The sequence below is a fragment of the Hemicordylus capensis genome, chromosome 1 (assembly GCF_027244095.1).
Source record: "Hemicordylus capensis ecotype Gifberg chromosome 1, rHemCap1.1.pri, whole genome shotgun sequence".
Taxonomy (NCBI): Eukaryota; Metazoa; Chordata; class Lepidosauria; order Squamata; family Cordylidae; genus Hemicordylus; species Hemicordylus capensis.
Window position 1 is genome coordinate 255728522 of NC_069657.1, and position 27615 is coordinate 255756136.

The following is a 27615-nucleotide window of genomic DNA, read 5'->3' on the forward strand; positions in this document are numbered from 1 at the left end:
CTTCCAACTGCATTTGTGAGCTGGTGTAGCACAGTGGCTACAAGGCGAGCAGTGAATCAGGAGATCCATGGTTTGAATCTCGCCTCTGCCATGAATTCACTAAGTGGCTTCAGACAACCCTAACCCTCTCAGCCATCCCATTTGCCAAATAGGGATAATCACACTTATTTAGCATTTAGTGTTTTTGGAAGGATTACCTCAAGATAATACATGTGAAGTGCTTTGCACACTCAGAAAAGCGCTATACAGATTTTAACAACTGCTGCTGCTGCTGCTACTACTACTACTACTACTACTAGTAGTAGTGGTAGTATGAAAGGCACTTTGACACCTTACATCACAGTATTGCAGCTTGACTGGGTTGTTGTGGATAGAGAGGTAAATATTTCCAAAAAAAATTTCAGCATGAAAAACTCAGAACTTTCTTTTTCTGAAAGGGAAAAAATGGGAATCTGGGAGAAAATGAAAGAATTTACAGCCTGTAACTTGACAATGAAAATATCACTAGGTTACCTGTTTGTGGGCTTGGAAAATCTATTGATTTGTCTTGACATTATCATGTACATCAAAATAAACTCCTGGCCTTGGACTGCTACATGTAAAGATATTCCCTTTCCTCTGAACAGACCCCATTGGTACTCTCAGCTGTTGAGGGACATCCAAGATGCCTGGATTCAAAACTTCCTCCCCCACTCTCCACCTCAAAAAAACAACGAGCAGTGAGCAAGACCATCAGATCTGTCAGCACTATCATCTGAGTGGCAGTGATGTGTGGTTGGGAAGCATTTCTTACACACTGTTGGGTGCTAGATATAGGTTTCGGTCTTTCTCTCTAGAATCACTAGCCCTACCTTCACTGTACCTTTTTACAGGTGTGGTATCAGATTCAGAAGTGAGAGTCATATAGGTGGCTGCCTTTGTTATATTGGTGTGTGTGTGTGTGTGTGTGTGTGTGTGTGTGTGTGTGTGTGTGAGAGAGAGAGAGAGAGAGAGAGAGAGAGAGAGAGATAGATATTGAGATTTAATGGAGTACTTTCGTAACTTTTAATTTTCAAAAGTTTATTTTTTTAACTTTTGATCCCTGTTGAGCAAAGCAGCACCCTTTAAAGTGGTGATTCTCTTATATTTATCAGGGAGATAACAACTGTTCCTTCCAAACCTAGCACAGCACCCCTCCAGCGGCTGTTGCTGGTATCTACCTCATGTATCTTTGTAGACTGTGAGCCCTTTTGGGTCAGGGAACCAGCTTATTTATAATTTATTTATTAATCTATGTAAACCATGTAAAGAACTTCTGTTGAAAAGCAGTAGATAAATAGTAATAATAGTAAAATTTTCTTATTTGGCTGCAATTATACAATTTGAGTTTAGTACAGTCTTTCAAAACGGAGTATTTGTCCTCCAGAAAGTGGTGTGGAAGCTCAACCATTGTTTCCCTTGAACACATCATTCAGAATGAAATCTGGAGCAGAGAGAGCAGAATCCAACAATCACTTATCATGGTGATTCCCAAATGCTAGCTCAAACTTCATCAAAATGTGCTTCCTGCAAATTGTATCCTCAGTGGAAATAAAAACCTGTGCATAAAGCAGGGCTATCAAATTGCAGCTCTCCTGCAGATATTGGCCTATAACTCCCATCATCCAGTGGAGTAACAAGGTCAGAGGGGCCCTGTGTTCCATAAAGAAACATATCTCTCCCCCCTCAAAAAATTATTCATGATGCCTTTAAGCACTGCAAACATTTTTTAGTCTACTTTCCTTAAGGAAAGTAAGCTTATGAGATGACCCAGCATTGTGTGTGTGTGTGTGTGTGTGTGTGTGTGTCCCATCAACTTTGTAATACCTGGACTACTATGAACCAAGTTTGCTACAGCTGGACATATATGGATGACTCAAGGGCATAGTTTTTAATGATGTCATCCACCCTGATTCAAGATGGTGGATGTGTGAACAGCTGAGGCACAAGTGGACTAACGTGTGGACTGCCTAACCAATTTGAACCAAATTTGCTACAGGTGTAGTAAGTGATACATAGGGACACCTCAACACCATAGTTTGCGATGATGTCATCCAGCCCAGTTCAAGATGGCAGACACGTAAACATTTGAGGCCCAAGTGGGCTAACTTGTGAACCACCTAACCAATTTGAACCAAGTTTGCTACAGTTGTAGGACATAGTGCAAGTGGGAACCAATTTTAACCAAATTGGTTATAGCTGTAGGAACACATAGGGACACCTCAAAGGCATAGTTTGTAATATCATCCACTCCAATTCAAGATGGTGGGTGCATGAATGTTTGTTTCACAAGTGGGCTAACTTGTGAGGATGGTAATTCTTAATTAATTTTTAAGATTATAGTGAAAGAAAACTAGGCAGATTAGTTCTTACCGGAGGAGCTAATGGTGGTGGTGGTGGTGGCAGCGTCATTGTCCACAGGTGCAACCACAGAGCCAGCATCCCCCAGGAGCACTCTCCTCCTCTCCACATCACACTCCTGCTGCCCATTTTGCATCTACCTCCTTGGGTCAAAAGATCCCGATCCTGCAAGCTGTCTCCTCCTCCTCTAGGGGTGTGCACAAAACTGGTTTGCCTGGTTCAGTTTGAATCTGCGCTGAACTCAAACCGGACCAGGCATGTTTGGTTTTGTGCCCCCAAACTGGAATCCTGTCTCAGCTCCCATTTGAACTGGTTTGAGGCACTATTTTTTTTTTTTAGGTACTATTTTTTTAAAAAAATCAACTTACCGCTATCCTCCGGGCGGGGTGGGTGGGTGGGTGCTGCCACGGCCGTGTGTGTGTGTGTGTGTAGGTTCCCCCTCCCTCTGCTGGCCTCCCCCTGTTCTATGGGCCGTTTTGAACATTTCTGAGGTGGTGACAGTCATTTTGGAGGCTGCCACGCAGGCACCCTAGCCATTTGTGTGGCCCAGATCATGACCTTGAGCCGCTTTGCACATCCCTATCCTCCTCTTCCTCCTGCTGCCAGCTCTTGCAGTGCCTGCAGCAGAGGAAATAGACAGCGTACCCGGCACATGGGAAATGGCCTGCCACAATTTCCTGGCTGGCTTTTCACACACCAAGTAAGCTGTTTATTTCCTCTGGTGCTGGAGGAGGAGGAGAAAAAAAGCAGAGGCAGTTTACAGGGTCATAAGCTGCTGCCAACCCCACGAACTGGATGCAAAGTGAGTAGAAGGGACATGGTGGCATCGGGGGGGCGAGGAGGAATGTGGCGCTGGCAGGGGAGGAACACAGCACTGCCATGGGCAGAGGTGCACCTATGTAATTTTGGAACTAAAGGCCGTTGGAGGGCCCCGCTTCCCCTGAAAATTAAACATCATCATGCTCAGCCGGGTGACCACACCACCTGGGACAGACTAAAGAGGATTGGGGGGCCCCAGGAGCAGTGGAGGTCCTGCATGTCGGCCTCGAAGTCCAGGGGTAAGAGCACCTCTGGCCATGGGGGTTGTGTTTGGTGGGATGAAAGCAAATGGGTTGTGACAGCACCCCATCCCTAGACTGTCTCAGCATCCACAAGGGCCCCTGTTCATGGAACACAGTGAAGCACCACCTGCTTTGCCCCCGCTGCTGACTACTGGCCACTCTGTCTGGAGACAATGGGAGCTGTAGGCCAAGAACAGCTGACACCTCTGACATAAAGACAGTTTGACACCCCTGACATAAAGAGCTGCTCAAGGACAGAATGATGCCCTTTACACCCAGATAACCATTGCTAATAGTATTCAGGCTGTCTGTGATTCTCAACGTTTCTTAACTCTCTAGCTTTCTCCCTCTGTAATTTGTAGTAATCCTCTGTCTTGCGACATCACAGGAGTCTGCATTATCCCACTCTTGCTCCTCGCCACTAGATGCTGCTGCCCAGGGCAGAGAAATCCACTTTGTTACGTAATGGCCCAGGATAAGTAGTCAGGAGCAGAACCACAGCATGTCATTTCAATTGACCACATGATGTTTTTAGGTGTACACATGAAAGAGTGTTCTGTGGATAAGGTAAGTATGTCTGAAATCAAATGCACCACACAGATATACTCATCAAAGGCCCAGGATTGGTTGCAGCTCCTTGCCACGAGCACACTGGATTGTAACTCCGTATGTGCTGCCATGTAATGTGTGAGAAAGCCCATAGATGGGCACATCATGCCATGGAAGTAATGATTCAATGTGTATTTCACAAGTAGTATGCCCTTACAGAGGCACCTTTGCCATGATAGATGTTTTCTGCTGCTTTATATGCTGAAGTGCTTTGTTTGAACACGTTTTGCGCAGGATTGAATTGAGCTAGCTCCTTCTCAAAAAACCGGAAGGGGTGCATTATTCTCTTTGGACTTGAAAATTTCCAGATAGTTGCTTACATGAGGTGCAGCAGGACGGCTCCATCACGCTGCACCCTGGGGCTGCTGTGGACTCATAAAGCAGCCTTGGTGCTTTTAAGAATGAGCACTCACATTCCATTCCATTCCTTTCCATTCCATTCCATTCCACCAACACCACTTCTGCAGCTTTCCCCATGGTAGCAGATGGGAGCAATTGTGGGGATGCAGCTTGTGCAACTGCCACTTGGGACAGCAGTGCTGTTGCTTCCATGTCCTCAGTGGCGGTGGCGATGTCTTCCGGCCCTTTACCTTCCGTTACCTTTATGCATCATGTCAGCCATTAGCTTTAGTCCTCCAGTTCAGCTGGTGTTTTAGACTCCAGAATCTTATTTTTTTCATACCATACATTAAATGACATTGAGGCTGTTTTCACAAGCAGTTAAACCTGGGCTTGGCTTCCCGTGAGAACCACCAGGAGCCACGCAGATCCCGGGGGTGCCATGGCGCCAAACCCAGTGCCGAAGTCTGGCTCTTAGCCTAGGTTAACAGAGCGAAGGCACTGTTAACCCAGGCTCCAGGATCATGTGTCAGTGCAGGCTGCTTGCAACCCACACTGACACAGAGACAAGCACCTAGAGTGCCGGTCTCCTGAAGGAATCCCCTAATCACCATGCTCATTGTGTGGTGCATTGTGGGATTTCCCTGGCCTCCGGAACACCATGCCAATCATTGCATGTGCACAGTGGCTCAGCACAACTGCAGCCGGATGGTCTGTGGGGAAGCTAGGCTTAACCATGCCTCCCCCCCACCGGCCTGCGTGATCATGTGAAAGACTTCAATGTTTGCTGTGGACCCAAAGGCTCGTCAGTGAAGAGAATGGCTCTGAGCATGTACAGAGTTTCCTATTCCAAGCAACCACAACCAGCTCCCATACATTTGGGCTTCCGTAATAGCTGTGTGGCTTCCACCTAGGCTCAACTTGCAACTTTGTATGCCACATTAGCCTGCCACGTAACTTCTGCTAAGTAATGATGATGGGATCTGATTCTTACAGATCTGACAGCTCTTTATTTTACTCTTATTATAAAACATCAGCACAGGGCTTTATAGTTTAACAACATTCATTGGTTGTAAACAATCAACCCCGTAACACCCACTTATTTAAAATAAATTATAATAAATTAATGATATTTTGCATCAGCAATACTACAAAAAAGGTACTTTAACTGGACATTTTTTCAGTCTCTATTCTGATGCAAATAATTAAGTAAAATCCGAAGAATTAAATATGTCTAATTCATTATATATCTCTATATAATGTTTTATATACATGTTACAATAATAATAATAATAATATATCAAAATGTGTCATTGCTCCTTAGAATTGTCTTTCAAGTCTGGTTCTGAAAATATGTACACCCATTTAATTAAGTTTGCTGCTATATAGGACATTTAATGTTCAAAACAGAGAAGTGTAAAGTTACATCAAAGCAATATCATCTATACACATTCTTGAAGTTCATTTAGCATCCTGAAGTCTTTCAAGGATGTTAATGTGATCTTTGCGTTATAACAATTACATGTACACCGGGTGCACATGTACAGAAATACATACTGTACGTGTGTGTGTGTGTGTGTGTGTGTGTGTGTGTGTGTGTATATATATATATATATATATATATATATATATATATATATATATCCTTAATCGTATATACAATTGGATGTGTATATATAAATATATAACATATTGTATGTTGTACTATTACACATTACATTATACTAAAACTAATGTAAAGTTAGTTTGTGTATTGACACATATGGCCTGAACCAGCAAAGGTGAGCTTCACAACTGGTGTGGCAGGTATGCATCACAATGACTCAATTTAACTTGACAGAGAGGTGTGTGGTGAACATCTCCATCTGGAACTACTAGGGTTGGTTGATTGTCTGGTCATTGTAGTAGAAGCAAATTCAGCTCTCAGATATGCATTTCCATATGCTCATTAATTTTTAGGATTCATGATTTCAGAACATATGTTTACAAGGAAGTCTCCTAGTCCATAGCTATCTAACTCAATGACGTTATGTGTAGGAGGGTTTCCTCTTGCCTTCTATGAGATGAAAACATTTAGTAATCAGAAATGAATTCAAAGCCATTTCTCATAGTAGAGATGGGAGCCTCTGCTTTCACAGAGTTCTGAATAATTGTTAATGAAAGCTCTTTGTTGCCCACAACGAGATATGGATTGTGGTCATTAAAGCTCTTATGTTCACACATATATCCGAGGTTAGAACTGGCCCCATGTTAACCTTTGGTTTATTTATTTTTTAAGCTCACCAGCTTAAAAGTATTTTATACAACAGTTATCTTACAAAATACAACTCTTAGCAGTCAGCACACATTCCTAAAACTTACAGGACTGGTTAAGATGAATGCTGAAGCATCAGAGGGTTGTGCCTGGAGTGCACCTGTCCTGATATCATTGCAGGACAACCTAATGTGCTGTTGGGTTGCCCTTTAATTGTGTGAGAGGGGTGTTAATCTGAACCGCCTCTACATGCTTTCTAAAACTCTGTGTGTGTGTGTGTGTGTGTGAGTGAGAGAGAGAGAGAGAGAGAGAGAGAGAGAGAGAGAGAGAGAGAGAGAAACACAAACATTCTGATATGTGTCCAGATGTCCTGCAGTGACATCAGGACAGGCATACTCTAGGTGCAACCCTGTCCTGCTCACGAGCTGGATCCAGAGTTCATCTGAACCAGCTCAGAGTGATTTCATCTTCCTCTCTTGTATGTCCCTATATTACATTGCATGTATTTCCAATAGTCACATTTCACTGGACCCAATGCATGCACAGAACTAAATGCCTGTAGGCACATTCCTTTTATAATCTATGAATAGGAAAATATTCTATGTATGTCACGGGGAATGTGCAAATTGTACTCTTGCGCAACTGCACACGTGCAACATTATAAGGTGACTGCAATGTTGTGTGGTATGTCAGCCAGTGGCTTCAATCCAGTAACAATTTGCTACAGAGCATTTTCTGTATACATTACTCAACAATTGTAGTTGTAGGCCCCTCTTAGTGCATGGGCCTTGTTCATTTCTATGCATTTGTTGAAAAGGCAACTACTATCTGATCTACCCAGATGGGCTCTGAGCCTTTTTAGCCCTGATTTGATTCTATAATTGTTCACGCCTCCCCTTTTATTCCTTTTATTGGTCTTAACGTTCAATATAACTTTTACTCTGACTTTTTTAGCTCTGTTATATTATTTTTAACTCTACTATTTGATGTCCCCTTTAATGTCTTTTATGCACTTTTATGACTTCTAAACATAGTAATAGTATTATTATTATTATATGCATTTACATTTTTAGTATTTTAGTACTTTTAGCTCTTTTAGCATTTGCATTTTAACACCTTCATACATTCTAAGTACTATTAGTTCTTTTAATGTTAATATGCATCATCACCTATGTAACTACCTTCCACTTCCACTTTTATTTACTTGTATTCTCTAACATGTATTTTTATGCTGGTCTATGGCTGTAATAAAGGATGATGCTGATGCTGATCTACCCAGAAGAGCTGTGATGAAAGAAGGGGAGGAAAGGCGCTTTTACTTTTTGCCTGTACATTATATATAACATGCGTTCTACTTTTTGCAACCATCCCCAGTGGGTGATTCTTCCAGCTGAGCCTGCCACAAAAATCTGTGCAAAAAGTTGGGGGGTGGGTGGGGAGAGACCTTACTACAGCTCTGCCCTGTCCTCTGGTCATTTGTTTAAGTGGTAAAAATGCACAGAAGAGCCTGTATTGTGTAACCTCCTCAGGCGAAATCTGTATTAGCACTAGGAATTTGTCGGAAAGTGTTTTATGAATCCGATTTTGTTTTCCCCATTATTATAACTTCTGTGGCAATATTTCAGCAAGTGTGAATTACCAACTTGTGAACATTCACCTATCAACCCACCCACCCACCCCAAAAAAACAACACACACACACACATTTTAGGCCATGTTCACTACAAAAACAGGATGAGGAATGCTGTCACAAACAACTTTGTCTGTTGTCATTTTTGCATGGCACTCTGCTCCTCCACATTCAACCCCCCACCCCAGTACCCAAACAAAGACAGTTATAGTCATACGCTCTTACAAAGTAGACTTTGTAAAGTATTATTGGTAGGTAATAATATATTTGTGGCTCAGAATTCAAAAGTTTCAATTATAATTAAATTAGACAACATAGACAATTGTAAAATCAGAAAGTCAGGAGAATGAACTAGAGACAAGAACTGGAATATGCTTAATGGAGAAGTTTAGGAAAAGGGGGAAAGGGAAGGAGGCTGACATGCAAAGCAGTGCTAGTTCTTGCTCAATATACTCTTGAGACTTCTCTCTACTGCTTCATCTAATTCTTCTTCCAACTCCTCCTTCTTGGACATGGCCAATTTAGACTGGTAATCTTTTACTACTTGGTCTATGTAGGGTGCACTTTGAGTCCCATGTAGCATTAATGTCCATTCCTTCAGGACTCCCTTCTGAGGCATGATACCAACAAACCCAACTTCCAGAACCCAAGTACCTCTGGGGTCTTCTCCCCAAGAATGTGTCGTCATGAAAGGCCATTTGTCAAAGCCCACCTTGGAGTCATCATCTCTTGGACGTCGACTCAGCAAAATAGATTTGGTCCCCATCGGTGAAGTCATGTTGATATTCAGGTCTCCTCTCCTGGTAGAGTTCACTGTTATAACTGCCTGAACATGTTCAAGGTAACGGACAAAGTTCTCCTTCCCCTCGCAAGCATCCGTTGTAAGAGTCAGAACCAACTTGCCACTGGATGGTATTTTCCTGGGGTTTAAAAATGAATAAAAATAGTTTTAAATGCTTGACATGACACAAATTTATTTATGTTCCAGAGTTACACACTGGAACATGAATACATAAAATATTGCAACAAGAATATTATTAACCAGAGAGTGACATATCTCTACATAGTTAGCAACTGAACATTATTGTTCTGAAGACTGCAAAGTAAGTGGGATAGTCTAATAGGAAATAGCCTCCCAGTGAGGTTCATCTGGCTTCATCACTTTGTTCTTTTAGATGCCAGGTGAAGACGTTTTTGCTCAGGCCTTTTAAATTTTGATCTGAGTTTAACTGGTTGTTTTAAAAATGTCTTTTAAATTGTTTTGTATTATATTTTGTATTTTCTCTCCCCTCCCACCGCCAGCTTTTTTTGGTCTATGTTTAAATTTGTTGTGGTTTTTTAAAAATAATCTCATGTTTTAATGTTGTGTTGTAAGCTGCCCAGAGAACAATTTGTTATTGGGTGGGGGGGGGCTAACAAATAAAGTTGTTTATTATTATTATTATTATTATTAACAACAACAACAACTATTATTTCTTGTTTACACAGTCAGACAGGTGTTATTGACTGGTTTGTTTTATCCAGATATCGAGTCCTTCCCAAGGACCTGGGATGGCTCAATTTTATTGTCAATGTTGTTGCTGTTGTTATTATAGATATCGTCGCAGAATATAGGCTGTTCCCAGTAAAGTTGCTTTTTGTAATTGGCTGATGAATAACTATTATTCATAATGAATAAAAAATAATAATAATGAATAACTAATAATAACTAATCAAATCATAATAACTAATAATTCATAATAATCATTCATAGTAATTCATAATAACTAATACATCATAATAACTAATAACATAATAACTAATAATAACTAATCTAATCATAACTAATCAAATAACTAATTCATCAAATAATAATGAATAACTAATAATGAATAACTATTTATTTATTTATTTACATAGTCAGACAGGTGTTATTGACTGGTTTGTTTTATCCAGACATCGAGTCCTTCCCAAGGACCTGGGATGGTTGGATTTTATTATCAATGTTGTTGCTGTTATAGATATCGTCGCAGAATATAGGCTGTTCCAGGTAAAGTTGCTTTTTGTAATTGGCCGATGGTGATTTCTGTGGCCCCTATGGTGTTGAGGTGCTCTTCAAGGTCTTTTGGAATTGCACCTAGGGTGCCAATTACCACTGGGATGATTTTGGTCTTTTTCTGCCACAGCCTTTCAATTTCAATTTGTAGATCTTTGTATTTGGTGATTTTTTTCTATTTCTTTGTCTTCTATTCTGCTATCCCCTGGTATTGCTATGTTGATTATTTTGACTTGTTTTTCTTTCTTCTCGACTACAGTTATATCTGGTGTACTGTGTGGCAGAAGTTTGTCTGTTTGTAGTCGGAAGTCCCATAATATTTTTGCATCTTCATTTTCTACAACTTTTTCAGTTTTATGGTCCCACCAATCTTTGGCTACAGGTAGCTTGTATTTTTTGCAGATGTTCCAGTGTATCATCCCTGCTACCTTGTCATGCCTTTGTTTGTAGTCAGTCTGTGCAATCTTTTTACAGCAGCTGATTAGGTGGTCCACGGTTTCATCTGCTTCTTTACAAAGGCGTCACTTGCTGTTTGTGGTGGATTTTTCGACTTTTATTATTATTGTTATTGTTATTATTATTATTAACAGTACAAATGCAATAAGAGCAGAAGTCAAAAAATTATTATTATCATTAATAATAATAATAATAATAATAATAATAATAATAATTGTCTCTTTCTAAATTGACCTCTGCCTGCCTGCCCCTGAATGTCATAAACCCCAGTACATAGATTACAACCCTCTCCACCAAATAAAGTTGGGAATAATTAATTGCAGGGCCAGTGGTGGAATAGTATCACTGGAGTAAGATTGGGGGTTAGAGGGTTTGTTGTGTGGGGACTTTGTGGGATTAGAACATGGATTTGTGGCCTTAGTAATACTTTCTTCTGTGGCATTTGCCCTCTCAAATCCCAGGAGCCAAATTACCTATTTTAAAATGCAAATTCCCAGTGCCAATGTGTCTCTGTACGTCAGGCTGGGTTTCTGTGTGGTACAGAAAGCACATGCACACCAAAGATATTGTATGAAAAGGATCCTGGGTGGCAGTGGAGAGGAAGCAATTGGCTTTCCATATCTGCGTGGAACACAGATGTTCTCAGTTCTCACTCATTAGCAGCAGAGCTTAGCGGCAACGCCTCTCTATACACAGCAGAGCCCGACAGTGTCTAAAGCAGGGCTGCTGAACTTTAGCTCTCCTGCAGACATTGGCCTACAACTCCTATGATCCCTGGCTATTGGCCACTGTAGCTGGGGATTATGGAAGTTGTAGTCCAAAAACAGCTGCCGGGGGGTGGGGCAGGGTTGAGGAGGCCTGTTCTAAAGCAAGGGGAGATGCAATGAGAGGAAGGAGGAGGACCACAAAAAGCCATCATTATTTATTCCTCTGACCCCCTCAGCTTCTGGGAAGTAAGTCAGCAAATTTATGAACTCCAAGGGGGGAGACAGTGCAGCACATTGTAAAGGAAAGCTTCAGTGGCTGGAAAATACTTCCCTTATTTGGCTCTTTTTCTCCTTCATCTCCGCTCCCAGCCTCAACCCACCCTAGAAAATGCCCAGGCTCAACAGTTAAATAAAGCCTGTCCTACTGACAGGCAGCCACCTGTCTAATGGCATAGCGGGGAAGTAACTTGCTTAGGGAGCAAGAGGTTGCTGGTTTGAATCCCCACTGGTATGTTTCCCAGACTATGGGAAACACCTATATCGGGAAGCAGCAATATAAGGAGATGCTGAAAGGTATCACCTCATACTGCGTGGGAGATGGCAAAGGTAAACCCCTCTTGTATTCTACCAAAGAAAACCACAGGACTCTGTGGGTGCCAGGAGTCGACACCGGCTTGACACACAACTTTACTTTACTGACAGGCACTTCTTTCGCATTCATTAAACAGCTAGGGATTAGTTTGGATATGCATGAGGGTTAATCAGAAGATCACACACTTTCTAATCTTATTTAATTTCATCATCCCATTCTCATGTATTTGCTCTGACAATAAGGGCATACTAACTACTCAACCTTTTTTTGTTACTCCTATAGGCTGTATATTCCTTCCTGGCCTATCCGTCAAATAATGTATCTTGTATTGAAGCATTGTAGAGAAAAGGCTACCTGCAACAACTTCTACTACCCTTGGAAATAGAGACACCATTATCCTTTTTATGCTCAGGTGTGCCCTTAAAAACTATAAGTCCCAAGGTTCTTGCTAATCTTTACATATTTAGAAGCAAAGTTTGCTTGCTCAGCCAGAGGAGAAGTTCTTGGAAGCAAAAAGAGAAGAATATCTTTGAAACATCAATCTGTAATGCAGCCAAGCATTATGAGCTAGAGAAGTCCACTTTCCAAGTTTGGTAAATAATATAAACCTTGGCAACACTGGTAGGTGATAAATTCACATAGTTGTCCATAACTACCGATAGATTGGGGCCGCTGACTGACAGGTGGAACATTGAATTCCCTACTTGGGGAGATCCATTCCCTTGCCTTCCTCCTAACCTTCTGTAGGGAAATGAATACAGTTTTATTCAGACATGCCTTTGGAGAATGAGGAAAATCTTGATGCATGACATTTGGTGTTTGGCTATGGCATTTTAACAGTGTTTTAATTATGTCTTTGGGCTTTTAAAGCAGTTTTATACTGTCTTTGTTTTATACTGTTGTAAAGCCACCCAATGGTGCAGCGGGAAATGACTTGCCTAGCAAGCATGAGGTTGTTGGTTCAAATCCCCGCTGGTATGTTTCCCAGACTATGGGAAACACCTATATCGGGCAGTAGTGATACAGGAAGATGCTGAAAGGCATCATCTCATACTGTGTGGGAGGAGGAAATGGTAAACTCCTGTATTGTATTCTACCAAAGACAACCACAGGGCTCTGTGGTCACCAGGAGTCGACACTGACTTGACGGCACACTTTACCTAAACAAGGCTATATTAGTAAAAGTCAGTATAAGAAAATAAAAAGAAATAAAGACATGCTCGGGGTTGAGCCAGTTCTAAATGTGACAAATTATATTAGGACATTAAGGTTTATTAAGTTCTTCTTTGGTTTATTCTGCCGTGTAGCAGTGACTCTAGAATAGTTAGTGACCCTACACAGGTAGTTTGAATACACCATGAAAAGCATTAAATACTTTGTTTGCTTTGTGTTCTCCAAGTCTCCAATTAAAGGCTAGGTAGTTAAATTATTTTCTGATTGTCCTCATGTGGTAAGCAGAATGAGTCAACAAGCAAATCAATTAATACTAATTGACTGCAACAGCTAAAGTTCAATTGAATTATTTGAAATATTGACTGAATGGTGGCCAATTTATACTTCCAACAGCTGCAATTTACATTTTTCAGTGTTATCCCTGAAAATGGTTGTACTTTATAGGAAAGCAAAATGATATATAGCTCTAGCCTAAAGCTGCTAAAGTTTATGGCATTTATTAATAATGTTTGATTAGTACAAACGTGTTTTATCTCATTTTTATAAAACCCATCAATCTGATTTTTTAAAGAGCAAATCCAAAGCTAACAGAGTTATAAGGCCTGCATTCTGTATCATTAAAGGTCACAAAGTACACAATGAAAGTAGGCAGCAAGCGTCTAATGTATGACCTTCTCTTATGTAAATGCCAAACCTTCTCGTAAGTAAATGGCAAATTCTTACAATGGTAAGAATTATCATTATACTGAATTTTCATGAAAAGTGAAAGGTGCCATTAAATGAAAATGATTCTTCATTTAATCATGCAGTGTCATGGTGCCATTTAGCCAGTCAAATCTGATTACATCACTGAGGACAAAAAAGCCCCACCACTGTCTCCACTTTGAAAGGAAGCAGGGAAGGGATCCTGTTGCCCAGGTAACTTCTACACTTGATCTTAGCCATAAGGCCGAGAAGCAATGCCCAGGTAACTTTATTGCCTGCCACTGCTAGGCAAGACATTTCCCCCAACCCAGTTCTAATTCCAAATAATTATGCATTACTAGTTGGGGCAGAATGTAGATTCAAATGTGCATCCCCATTCAAATTCTGTCCTAACTAATTAACTATGTATGACTGAATTGGAGCACAGGAGCATCAGACTTGTTGCCTCGGCAACTAAGACATGTCCCCTTCCCCGCAAAAACCCAGGCACCTCATGACCAGCTTCACATCTTTTATGTATGGAATGGAAAAGTTAAAGAGGGAGGGTACTTTTCATGAAAATAAACCCCTAACCCATTTTGGCTTAAAACTAGCAAGGGGAACAATGTTCCTGACTCATAACATCTTTATACATCTCCATTTATTTGGTTTCTTATGTGTTGGATAAAAAAGGGGTTCTCAGTAGGGACTGAAATTCATAACAACTTCCCAGATGCAAGGAATCTTGATACAAGTTGCTTCAAAGGTGCCTCAAGCCTCTGCTAAGGCATCCTGGAAAACCACATGCAGATATATAACCTGTATATTAAATATAGGGGGATTCCACACAGATTAGCCTATATATCCAGTTTTTATTAGACAGCATCATCTATATATTGTGGATGTGGTCTAAAAATGTACAAAGGGATCCATGATTTATTGCTTTCAGAATTCAAAATGGTGCCCTGATATTGGAAAAACTCTGTTGCTGCTCTAGGAAAGTTAACATGTGAATAGCACAGAATTCTTCTTTTGGCAGGAAGGTGCTTTAAAAAGTTGTGTGTGACACCTGATGGCACTGGTTACATGCCTCAAGAAAAATATTCAGCAACTCAAAACTGTAGTACACTATAGTATCTCACCAAACGCAATAAAAGGGATCACCTGGACCACTTTGGATAATCTTATTATTTATTTTACCAATCTATGTGCTCCCTTTAAAACTATGATGTTCCCTAGGTAGCTTGTAGAATAAAATCAATAATAATCAATAATAAGACATTTTGATCTTTAGACAGGTAATCTTGTAAGTCAATGGAGTAGGAGTGTACAAGACCCTGTCAGCCTCCCATATGACAGCCTGGGATGGCTTGCAGAGGCCTGAACTGGGCCACAGCTGGCCCGGGCTGTCATTTGGGTGGGCGGCAGGAAATGGGGGCTTAGAGGAGCCCCTGCCGCCACCATATGCTACTTCTCTGCAGCCGCCTCTAAAGGTATGGAGGCCAATGGAGGTCACTTTCTTGAGCTATCCTCCTCCCATGCCGCCTTTACCATTAGGATTTGGATTAGGATCCATTCTCAAGGATTCCCCTTTATAAGTATACCTGAGCTAGTCCGTGAGCCGGTTCTTCAAAACACGGGTCAGGTAGCTTTGAACTTGGACCGCCCAAACCGAGCTGGCTCAATGTCAGGGCCCAGCTCGAAGCGGGCCGGCTCATGCATCCCTACAATGGAGTCCAAACAGTTAAGCATGGCTAAGCCCCACTGATTTTAATGAGACTATAAACTTCCAACTGGACTGAGATCTTCATGTTTGTTTTCACTTACTGAGGCTCTTGTATTGATCCACCTACACAGTGAAACCTCTCTGGTACAGTCTTCCAGTCTTTGGCCATCTTAACCATTGCCCCAGCATCAAGGACACCATAGCCAAACAAGTGGTTGAACTCCAGGCCGACACCATTTCTTCGCCACTGGTGAACTTCATCGTGAAGCTGGTTCCTTTTGGAGGTGAGCACTGTCAAGTGTTGCATGTCCCTCCATGTCAGATCGAGGCTGCAAGAGAGTAAGATGGTGAAAGTTGGCGTCTCTATAAAGTCAGAAAATACTATTTCCTTTTAGCTCTAGGCAAAAATTATAGGTAGCCATGTTGGTCTATTTATAAACACGCACAACAAAAGAACGGTAAAGTAATACCTTCATTAGAACCAACTAAAATATCACAAAGAAATAAATAAGCTTTCAAGATATCTCTGTGAATCAGGCAGCCACTGAAAAAACTGCTGGGTTTTATATTTTCAAAGGGAGAGCAGTCATTGCTTTTCTGCCCTTGTAGTCTTTGATGCAACCCGAGATCTATTTGCACCAAGTACAGCCTAGCCTAATTAGACTGGTGTACTATTTCCCCTGCTCGGTTTGAGACTTATTGAAAGCTGGCAGTTTTTCATCAATTTCTCCCCCAGTTTTTTTAAAATTTGTTGTTATAGTTGTTGTTTAACATCCAGCCTGGTGAAGGCTTTTGATGAATCCAAAAGCATGCTCACTTCTTTGCAGCTTTATCTTTGGCCCTAATAAAGGTATTAATCTTTTCTTGCTATTGTGGACATACAAATTTTGTATGACTGGTTTTATTAAAATTTGGTCTGGAATACCACTGTCTATTTTACAGCGGTGTGTCAGATCCAGTTTTGGCAACACCTGATAATTAAATACTGCCATACGAAATTATATTATACAAAATATATATTTCCACAATATATTCCATATCAATAGCTCTAGGTCAGCTGTTTCCTCTGTGCAGCCCCCCCCCCGGCCGCTGCCATTCCAAAGCCCCCCAGAGTTCTATAGCTCTATTAATAACCAGCAGAGGCTGTTCTCATGCACAGGTGAAACTGGGCTAAGGAAGTGCAGCCTGGTTTCCCATGCGTGAGAACCACCAGGAGTCACTCAGCTACTGGCAGCACCGCGGCGGCAAGCCCGCCTCTGGAGGCCACCTCCAAAATGAGGTTAAGCGAGCAAACGCTCCCTTAGCCTCGTTTCTAGGATCACCTGCCAGCCCTGGCTGGTGTTGAGGGGATCCCCATAATGAACCACACACTCGTGCAGTGCATTATGGGAGTTCTGGGGAGCAGGGCGATGCGCTCCGGGTCCTGGCCCTCCACACTGCCCGAGGGGGCAGCTGCATGTCTGGATACATGCTCTCTGTGCCCAGACCAGCAGCCCGGATCATCTGTGGGGAGGCAAGCATTTCACGGCTTCCTCCCCACTCACCCTGTAGCCCCCTTCTCACCAATCATGAGAAAAGGGCTCATAATTTCATGATTGTATCAGGGATGAGGGTTAGCCTTAATTTAGATAGACAGTTTACCCCTGCTAACTAGGCAAAGAGGCATTTTAAAAAGTGATAGCTCTCTTATATTTAGCAGGGTTATACATAGCCCAATACAGAGTCCCCCCCCAGCTGACATCAGAGTGAGAATCCCTTTAGGAGGGGGAACTATCCTCATCCCTTCTGTTATCTAAACAACTTTGAGCAGGTTTTTGTTGAAAAGCAGTATATAAATATTCTAAACCACAATAATCAGAACAAGACTGTTCTACAGTAAACGAGTGCAGTTCTTGGATAAATGGATATGTGGGACCAACCACAGAAACCCAACCTGAAGGGAAATATGTTGTGATAAACGATATGAAAATAGGTATCTGGACAGTGTCATGGATCACTGAAAGCCAGCATTTGTGTCTAAGCAGTGTGGGAAACCTTTTGCCCTTATTCTCCAGGGGAGCCATGGGAAATCCCTATTTTACAGTGTTGGAAAACACTCTAGGCCTCATCCAGTGTTGCTTTTGCTTTCAGGAAGAACATGTTGGTGCGGGAGCAGAAAGTGAAAGTGGATAGTGGATGAGAGCAGAAGTATGAAACAAAGCCAGGCAGTGTGTAAAGAAACAGGCATGATTAACTGGGAAGTGGGCCAAGCATAGGAAGCAAGTAGGCCAGGGATAACTGAGCCATAGCAGGGCAAACGCTCAAATGAATTTAGGAGAGTTGCGAATATATATGCATTCATGAATATGTATGCAAGAGTATGCAAATCAGGGTACTGCTTTATTTCGATAACGTGAAGTTTTAGGCTTCAGCTTGTCCAAGCGTTAAGAAGCTTGCTCACAACCACACAGAGGAGTAATTTGAACTCATAACTGAGAGCTGTTTTCACCCACTTTGCCTCCAGCGCAAGTGCAAAGACTCCAGCAGCCTCTGGTGCAGCTGCAGATGTTCCAGAATGGCGAAGTGTGCAGTTGCCGTACAGATCGGTTGTAGCCTGAAACAGGGCATTGGAAAGTGAATTTGAAGAACAATCTCATTCTCCTATAAGCTTGAGAGATTCAAAATAGCATGAAGTAGAATATCGGTTCTCCCGCCAAGATTTCATTTTTCTATACCTCCGTTCCCTCCATTTACTAAACAGGCAATAAATTAAAAATTAGGGGAGGAATGGGAACCGTAACTTTGCTGAAAAATTAATTTTTCCATTATTTAAAATTCAATCTGATTTTGATGCATAACAGGGACAACTGAAGAAGAAACCATTTGATCATTCTGCTTGATCATCCAGGCTATTTGCAATAGTTGGCCATCACAGAAGGCTGGCTTGTTTTTCACAGTGTAATCACTAGAGGGCGATATTATGTACATTTTCCGGACAATTTCCTATCACAAATAGCCCTGTAATAATCATGAAAGTAACACTGGTCCAGTCTTCTTATAGCTACCTCCATCCAAGCAATTTCAGTTACACCAGTTACCATGGAGATGTAACTGAAGGCTAATTCTCATGAAGATTTTTGGGGGGATGTGCAGAAATTAATGCTTGTTGGCTTTCCCTCATGGTAAATTGGTTGTGTGATTGTTTCAGCGTATTTCCAAATCAGATCTCACCACATCCTCTCTCATTCCATTTGGGAATGTTTGAGGATTGTTGAGCTGCACTTGATATGTGTTGAAATGATGAAACAATGATTTACCAACACACGCTGAAGCCAGCTTGGATTGATCCCACTGTGGCAAAAATGAAGTGGAATCAATCCCCATTAGCCCTCAGAAATCAAGCTTTTCTGTTCAGTGACCCTGTTTCACAAATCCACATTCAACTTTTCTAGAACACAAGAACACAAAGAAGAAAGTCTGGCACTTTCTTTAATCTGGAATTAAAGATTAAATTGTAATGTTGTAGCATCAATTGTAACATTACATTGTAATGTAGGAGGAGTAACCTTGAAATCATCAAGCCAACTCCCTACAGCAAAACAGCATTTCTCATTGTCCACATACAAATGACTAGTCCACATCAGTCCAATTATAGTATATCATAAGAAATGGTAAACTATTCGTGTGAGAGGTTCCTGCAAGACAAGATAGGCAAAAAGATCAAACCTGGCTCCGAGAAATAATAGAGTCATAGAATAGAATTGTAGAGGTGGGAGTGGCCTTGTAGCTTTTCCAGTCCAACCCACTTCTCAGTGCAGGAAACTGCTATCCTGTAGTACAGGGCTTCTCAACGTGTGGGTCCCCAGATGTTATTGGACTTCAGCTCCCATAATCCCCAGCCCCAGTGGCCTTTGGTTGGGAATTATGGGAGTTGAAGTCCAACTACATCTGGGGACCCACAGGTTGAGAAGCCCTGCTGTAGTAGATGGCTGACTAGTCTCGGTTTGAAAACCTCCACCAAAGAAGAGCCTAACATTGCACAAGGCAGACTGTTCTACTGTTGAACAGTTCTTACCGTTAGGAAATTCCACCTAACCTCTAGTCTGAATCTGCTTGCTTGCAATTTCAACAACTTTCATCACTCCACAGACACTTGCAGATTCACCAGCCATTCTTATCTCGCGTTACAATCCCAATCCTAGATATTTTAATAACTTTGGAAGTTAGGGATGAGGGGTTAAAAAGCTCCCTGCAACCTCCATCATCTGCAACTTTCCCCCAGGAGAGGACAGATCTGCTCTTATGATGGAGGAAGATAAAAAAGAGACATTAATGGTGTCATAAAGTTGTGCTGTCGAGTCGGTATCAACTCCTGGCAACTAGGGATGTGCATGGAACCGGACAGGGGAGGCTCAAAGGTGGCGGGGCTGTGTGTGTGTGCCACTTTAAGTGTGGGGGAGGGTGAACTTATCCTTTCCGCTGCTCTTCCCCTGCCGCCGCGCATTTTTCAGTAAGTCCATGGGGCCGGCAGCGTAACTCTCTGCCACCCTGTTTGCCCCCGTTTACTGGATATACCCGGAAGTATCCGGTGAGCCTGTGCATACTGGCATGCGTCACACCTGCCGGGCACACATATGCGATGCGCACACCCCTGCGCTGCTGCGTGCAGGCGCACCCAATATTTCCGGGTATATCCAGTAAACGGGGGCAAATGGGGCAGCAGGGAGGTATGCTGCCACCCCATGGACTTACTGAAAAAGGAGCACCGGTGGGGGAAGAGCAGCAGGAGGGGTAAGTTCACCCTTCCCCGCACTTAAAGTGGCACCCCCTGCCTTCAAACCAGCAGAACCACCCGTCGTTCGAACCAGTTTGGAGGCCCACTTCCAAACCGGTTCCGTGCACATCCCTACTTGCGACCACAGAGCCATGTGGTTTCCTTTGGTAGAATAGAGGAGGGGTTTACCATTACCATCGCCCGCGCGGTATGAGATGATGCCTGAGTTGCTGCTGCCCGATATAGGTGTTTCCCATAATCCAGAAAACAAACCAGTGGGGATCCAAACCAGCAACTTCTTGCTGATTAGGTAAATTACTTCCCCACTGAGCCATTAGGTGGCATATGCTACCTTTAAATCCTAAGAGAATAGGCTCTGTTTGGCAAGTCTGGAAAGGCTAATTGCAATGAGAGGAGACATCAAAACCCTGGGCCATAATATAAGACAGCAGATTGTTATGGGATCATCACCAGATGAAGAGAAAGGGTGCTATTAACTAGCATAGTGGGCCAGATCAGCACTCAAGATATCAGAGCTTGGAAAATATGGGGTGAAGTGTGGTCTGAAAAACAGATTCATCACCCTATATATTAATAAGAGCCAGCCTATATGATCACACAGACAGACAGGATGACATCACAGAATCTGACATGACAAAAACCCCGTGTATCTGTTTCTGGGCATTACCATTTCTGATGACTGGGGGCAATCAGATGTTTGAATTCTTCCCTGCATGTTCAAAACCAGCATGTCAGGAAGAAAATTCTAGGCAGCTCTTCTCCCTTGACAGGCAACAGTAACAAAAATATATCAAGTGGGACTTCTGTTTGCCTGTTCCAGTCATCCGTCTCTTAGCTTAGCTGACACTTGTAGTCATTAGACACATTAAAGAGAGCAGAACACTCAACAAGATTCCATCTGGTCTGTAGATGTATTTATGCTTAGGGGAAATGCTCAGCCCTCAGAAAGGAGGATGCCATGAGATTGACTAAGAGACATGCAAAAAAGTATCATAATTGTTCCACTCACCACACCAGCTTCAGGATTTCTTTTTCTTCCATTACTAAAAGTTGATGCCAAGGTTGAGGAGCAGCTTTCATCATATAAAGCTGTCCGGCCATCATTAATAGCTGAATTGATGGAGATGGTCCACATGCTTGATGCATAGCCATCACAGTTACAGTCATCATAACTTCCTCCATCTCCAGAGGCCCACACATAGATGCTTCCTTTGCCACTACGGCCCTGCAAAAGATGAGAATTCAGTCTGATAGGTCCAAGCTACATACACAGATCCATTTCATTTGCAGTGAACTGGGGTGCCACTAAGATAGAGAAAAATGGTTATTGCAAATAAATACACAGCTACCCAAAGTAACAAACGGATTCAATTCTGCACACTTTTGTTTAGAGCTAATCACAGCCACCGCTGCAATCTTCTGTGCTCTGAGTGTTCCCATTTATGTCTTTATTTTCTTGGACTATACAAGATTTTCCCAGCAGATAGCATGACACACGAGAGAATCGATCAGAAGGATAATAGGGACAGGAGTAGGCTTTGTTACAAAGGACAGAAGTCCACTTAACTTGCTGGGTTGCTTGATTATCCGGAGTCAGGCACAATTAGAAAACTGATGTTCAAAAGAGCCCCTGCTTTGCTCAAAGGCCTGGGTAGCTCTGACACACATTTGTCTGCTTTGACAAGAGCAGAGATATATCTGTTACAAAAACAACTACGTAACAGACCAAAAAAAGCTGCTGATCAAACTGGGAGGACTCCTCTGAATTCTAACTGAGATAAAATAAGATTGGCAATATATCAGCAGAACTTTACAAAACTATGGGCAGTTTCACACATGACTGCCAACAAATATGGAAGTGGGGGAAATGTCAGGGATATGTTGGGAACTGAGAGGGCATGTTCCCGGCAGTCCAAACCTGCCCAAATTCAGTTCCCGGACTTTCTGCCTAACATTCGCAGATATTCTTCACCAACTCCCAGATTTTGGTTAGCAAATTTGAGAAAATATCAGGTGTTTCTCAAGTACCAGACTTGGGTGGGTTTGGATGTCATACGTTTGGACATACACTCTCTCAATTCCCAACATATTGTTAACATTTCCCCCACATACAGTCTTGCCAGCAGTTCTCAAAAACTGCCCCAAAGATACAAAGCACCTGTTGTTGTTCTTAAACTTTGATTTGTTTATTTATAGATTTATATTCTGCTGTTCAGTGCATGCATGCATGCACGCATAATGGCAACAAGAGTGTTCTGCATTAATTTGAATACATGTAGGATCCTCCTTTTGATGCATGCAAAGTGTAAAAATATATAAAAGAATGCCACTTATTTGAATCGGGTTGATTCATATTTGCACTGATTTAAGATTCCCCACTAACTGAGAGGCACCTTTTAAAAGTGGTGATTCTCTTTACTGAGCAGGGGGAGAGCAACTGGCCCTATCCAACCCCAGCTCAGCATCCCTCCAGTGGCTGTTGCTGGTGTCTGTCTTATTTTTCTTTTTAGATTGTGAGCCTTTGGGGGATAGGGAGCCATCTTTATTTATTTTTATATCTCTGTGTAAACTACTTTGGAAACTTCTGAAAAGCAGTATATAAATATATGATGTTGTTAAGATTTGGATGGCAGAAACAAGAGCCATTGTTGGCACATAGTTGCCAGTATTTGATTTGAATAAGCAGTTGCCAGTAGAATGGACATGAGGTGAGAGTGGAGAGGCGTGCAATTAACCTGCTTTAACAAATCCACTTGGATCAAGGCATTAGAACCTCAGGCTCTGACGCTGCAAGTAAGACAGAGGATGGAGAATAATGCATCACTGTATGTTCCAATCTATATGGTCATGATCCTGCCAAAGTGAAGCATTTTAAGTCCAGTTCTGCTAGATTATGTGCTCAGTGTATAAATTCAAAGTTGTCAGCCTTCCCCACTGAAGTCAGCTGAGTACCTGCACATATCCAAAAGGGTAACTGAAGAGCTATTTTGTAATATATATAATTGCAAATAATTATAATTATTTTGTAACAAAAATAATTGTAGCAGATTACCAGCCTTTGTCTCAGAGCAAGCCCACATGAGGGGAAGAAAAATGCTGAATCATCTCCTCTGAGCTTTCTGGCAAAGGCTTCTCACCATGGAGAGGAGAGCTGGTCTTAGCAAGCATGACTTGTCCCCATAGCTAAGCAGGGTCTGCCCTGGTTGCATATGAATGGGAGACTTGATGTGTGAGCACTGCAAGATATTTCCCTCAGGGGATGGAGCTGTCATGCCCTCGAGCTCCGACAGCGAGGAGGAAGGGGAAGCTGTCGGCTTTCCAGCCAAGTCAGGAATGTCTGAAGGGCAGAGCCCAGCTGTCAGCGTTCCTGAGACAGCTGCAGTAAATCCAGCTGATGATTTAGAACAGGCTCAGCAGCCTGAGTCAACAGAAAGCATGAGGAACCAATCAGGGGGTGAACTAGACATTGGAACACCGCTGACACCGCAACAACGCAGGTGTTCTAAACGCAGGACACAATTAGAAGCGGTTAGGAGGAGCAAACGGCTATTGTTGAAGGCTGACAAGCCGTAAATTCCTACCAGCTGGGAGGTCTCGGCTTGCTCCATAAATTACAGTTCCAAACTCTGACTCATTGCTGAGATTCAATGTTCGTCATTCAGCCGACAGCGTGCAGCCGAGCCGTGAACTTCCCTGGCCTTGGGCCAGACCTTGACAGGAGCTGCTCTGGGAAGAGCAGAAGGTTTCAAGTTCCTTCCTTGGCTTCTCCAAGATAGGGCTGAGCGAGATTCCTGCCTGCAACCTTGGAGAAGCCACTGCCAGTCTGTGAAGACAATACTGAGCTAGATAGACTAATGGTCTGACTCAGTATATGGCAGTTTCCTATGTTCCTATGTTCCAGCCTCCCTCTCCTGAGTTAAAAATCAACTCAAAAAGGCTTGTTAAAATTGCAAATAACAAAATAAAAATAAAAGCTTTATTCAAATGCTACAGACTGCTTTGGTCTGAGGCCCTCTCAGCTTTTAGTTACAGGTAAAATAAATACTCAGTAGGTTACAAGAATACTTCAAAAAGCACCCCAGATGATATTGGGGCTGCACAGTTTAAAAATCGTGGTTACCCAGTTGCAAAGAACATGGATGTAAGAAAACACAAAAGTATCTTTAAAAGTGTACAGAGTCTTTTACAGCGCCCTAGCTGGATGGACACAGGTTCAGCTTTTTTTTAGCTTAGTTGTGTTACAGGTAAACAATCAAACGGGTTCAGGAATATGCAAAACATATGAAAGAAATATATGTTTCTAACGTAAAATCTGACTAACAAACTGCTCCCTATGTTGAATCCTCTTTTCCTTGAAAACTCACCCAACAGCTGATGAGAGTCAAGCTTCCTGCAATCCTTTCTCTCAAGGATCTGCAGAGGTCCTTCCATGAGAGAATTCTCCAGGCTAGCTTTTGACCACAAGGCAGCAAAACTCTTAGTTGTTCCTCACTAAGCCTTCTACCTGTGCCTCTCTCACCTCCAGCCTAACTGCTTCTAACCAAGGAACCCTTCTCTTCCTACTCATGGCCCCCTAGGACTCACCCACCTGGTGTGCTGATTGGCTGGGCTCTGGAGTTCATCAGCCTTCAGTCAAGAAAGGGTTCACTTCCAGTTTACTCTTTAGTGGAGAGAAGGGGCTGGTCACTACAATAATACAATCTCATCATAGGATAAAGGGAACCCAGTAGTAACATAGTCACACATCCTACAACAGCACACCTGGATTCCACAACTGTATCTAAGGAAATGAAGGGTCTTATTAAAGGAAATAATCATTATCAGGCTGCTATCAGCCCTGATAAATGACTGCTTTTCTTAAATTCATTTCAGGTTTTGTTAAGTCTCTCAAGCACTCTGCTCAGCAAGCTTCCATAGTTCTGTGACTTTGCTACTCTCATTTCTCTAGTGCATTGTCCTCCACCTCCACCTTCAAGCAGTGAAAAATCTAATTGCTCATAATTCTTACTAAAGAAAAATAAGAAATATCATTCATTTTCTAATGCCCTTACTCTCCTTTCACTGGAGAACCCAATTACAATGTCATGATTAGATTATAAATTCTTAATGCTTCTTCCCAGGTAATTTCCATCTTTGCCGAATTTTTGTCCCTTAGGCACAACCATGTGACTGAGGCAATACAATGTTCGCCAGCACTACAGGAGGAAAGGAACAGGTCACATATTGCACATTGTGATGAAGCCAGCCCACAGCTTAATACAGGAGTCCAGTCCATGAATTACTTCTTTTTGAAGAGCCTACTATATAAAAAGCCAGCATATGGAAATGTAACTGGCAAGGGCCAGTTAATTTGATTGTTAATGACGTTTATCCTTTTTAGCAGGGAGAAGTTGAAACTGGAGGAATTCTATATTTCAGCTATAAATAAAATTGCAGGGAGAAAAGCAAATTTAAGGATGCTGAGAGTTATATTAAAATGAGGGTGACAAGTAATACTTTAAAGTTAAAATGCTATATTATGTATTGACTTGTCAAAGGCCATGTTACCCCAAGTCAGCTCTCACTGGTCTACTTTAGGGATGTGCACGGAACCAGGCGGCGGGTGGTTCAAAGGCGGGAGGGGTCGCACTTTAAGGGTGGGGAAGGGTGCACTTTCCCTTCCCTCCACTTTCCCCCTTTGGCGCTCCGTTTTTCAAGGCTCCTTCAGGGTGGCAGCATACCTCCCTGTCGCCCTGCCCCCTCTTTGCCCAGAAGTACCAGGCATGTTGGGCGGGAACGCCCTGTACTTCCAGGCAAAGAGGAAACGGGGTGGCAGAGAGGTATGCTGCTACCCTGAAGGAGCCTTGAAAAATGGAGCGCTGGTGGGGGGAAAGCAGAGGGAAGGGTAAGTGTACCCTCCCCCGCCCTTAAAATGTGACACACACACACCTGCCACCTTCAAACCAGCCAAACAGCCAGTTGATTGAACTTGTTCGGAAGCCCTTAAAAGGGCCTCTGAACAGGTTCATGCACACCCCTAGTCTACTTACTTTCTGATCATAGATTCTTCTTCCAATCTAACTAAGGGGTAGTTGAATAAATGAAATTGTGTCTTTCTGGAGTGAATCCGACAACTGACCTTGTACAAGTTGCACACTTCAGAAAGAACACATTTGATAATAACACTATACAGAGGGCATGAACAAAACTTCTGTTGTATTTAGCTATGAAGTATCTTGCTAAAAAGCCTGGGTTGAGTTAGATACTCCACAGGCTTGGGTGGTATCCAATAGAGTCACGTCTTTACTCAATAATTTCTTGGGTAGTTATTTGTCAATCTCTGATTCTTTTGCTTGACTGGTATAGATTGCAAGTGATCTGGTTAGAGTCTTTTCATTTCTGTGACCTGTAGAGCACCCCACCACCTCACCTTTGGAGGTACATAGGCATTAGGTCCAAACAGCAAAGATCTCTGGATGTCTGCAGTCCTAAACAGAAGCTCAAACAGCATAGAAATGAATGTGTAGAGCGGGCAAACTGCCATTATGCCTCTTGGCCCTATCTCCATGCATTGATCCAAATCTGTGCACAAGGGCCTATGCACATAAACTCCAAACACACAATCCATACCCTGGCTTTTTCAGGTGGCACATTTAGAGCTTACATGTGTAGGCCCCTAAGCACAAGTCCAGTTCAACGTGTGAAGTTTGGGATCAGGGTGAGCAGGCATGATCTCCCTTTACCGCTCTTCAAACACTGATATCTAGTGCATTTAAACATCAGAAGGCTAAGGTAACAGCAGAGCACAAAGTCCATATACACAAGATACAGTAAAATGACGCTGTTTTACTGTTCACAAGGCACTTTAAGGCCCCTAGAAGGCATTAAGCTGAATTAACTTTAAGGCAAAGCACTTGGGCCAGTAAACTGTTCACACTTTCCAGTGGCTCAGTTTTCTAATGTGAGTTGTGACTCTAGAATTATACACAACACACTTGGAAAGGATATTCCTGTAGAAGAACTAAACTACAGAGAAAGTGATGTTTAGGTAGGCCTGTTTCATCCATGCAGCCAAATGAGATGGTTACACTTCCCTAAAGCGGCATAGGCAGAGAGCTGTGCTTGATAACAGGCGCGGCCCGTGAACATGCCTCCGGGGAGGTGGTGGGTGGCATCTTTAAGAGTAAATGGAGCTGGTGCTCCATGCCACCCAGCAGC

The 27615-nt window shown here is 42.4% G+C and overlaps 1 protein-coding gene across 2 annotated transcripts in view; it reads right to left on the minus strand.

Moving 5' to 3' along the window:
* Nucleotides 1–8516: 8516 nt before the first annotated feature.
* The window catches only part of PCSK2 (proprotein convertase subtilisin/kexin type 2), a 154519-nt gene continuing 135420 nt past the window's right edge, over nt 8517–27615 (minus strand). For both annotated transcript variants that reach the window (XM_053284519.1, XM_053284520.1), the window contains 4 exons: nt 21428–21643; nt 18137–18237; nt 15746–15973; nt 8517–9191 (listed from right to left, as the gene is read on the minus strand). In XM_053284519.1, coding sequence (XP_053140494.1) covers nt 8705–9191; nt 15746–15973; nt 18137–18237; nt 21428–21643 — 1032 coding nt within the window. In that variant the 3' untranslated portion in view covers nt 8517–8704. The remainder of the gene's footprint in view (nt 9192–15745; nt 15974–18136; nt 18238–21427; nt 21644–27615) is intronic.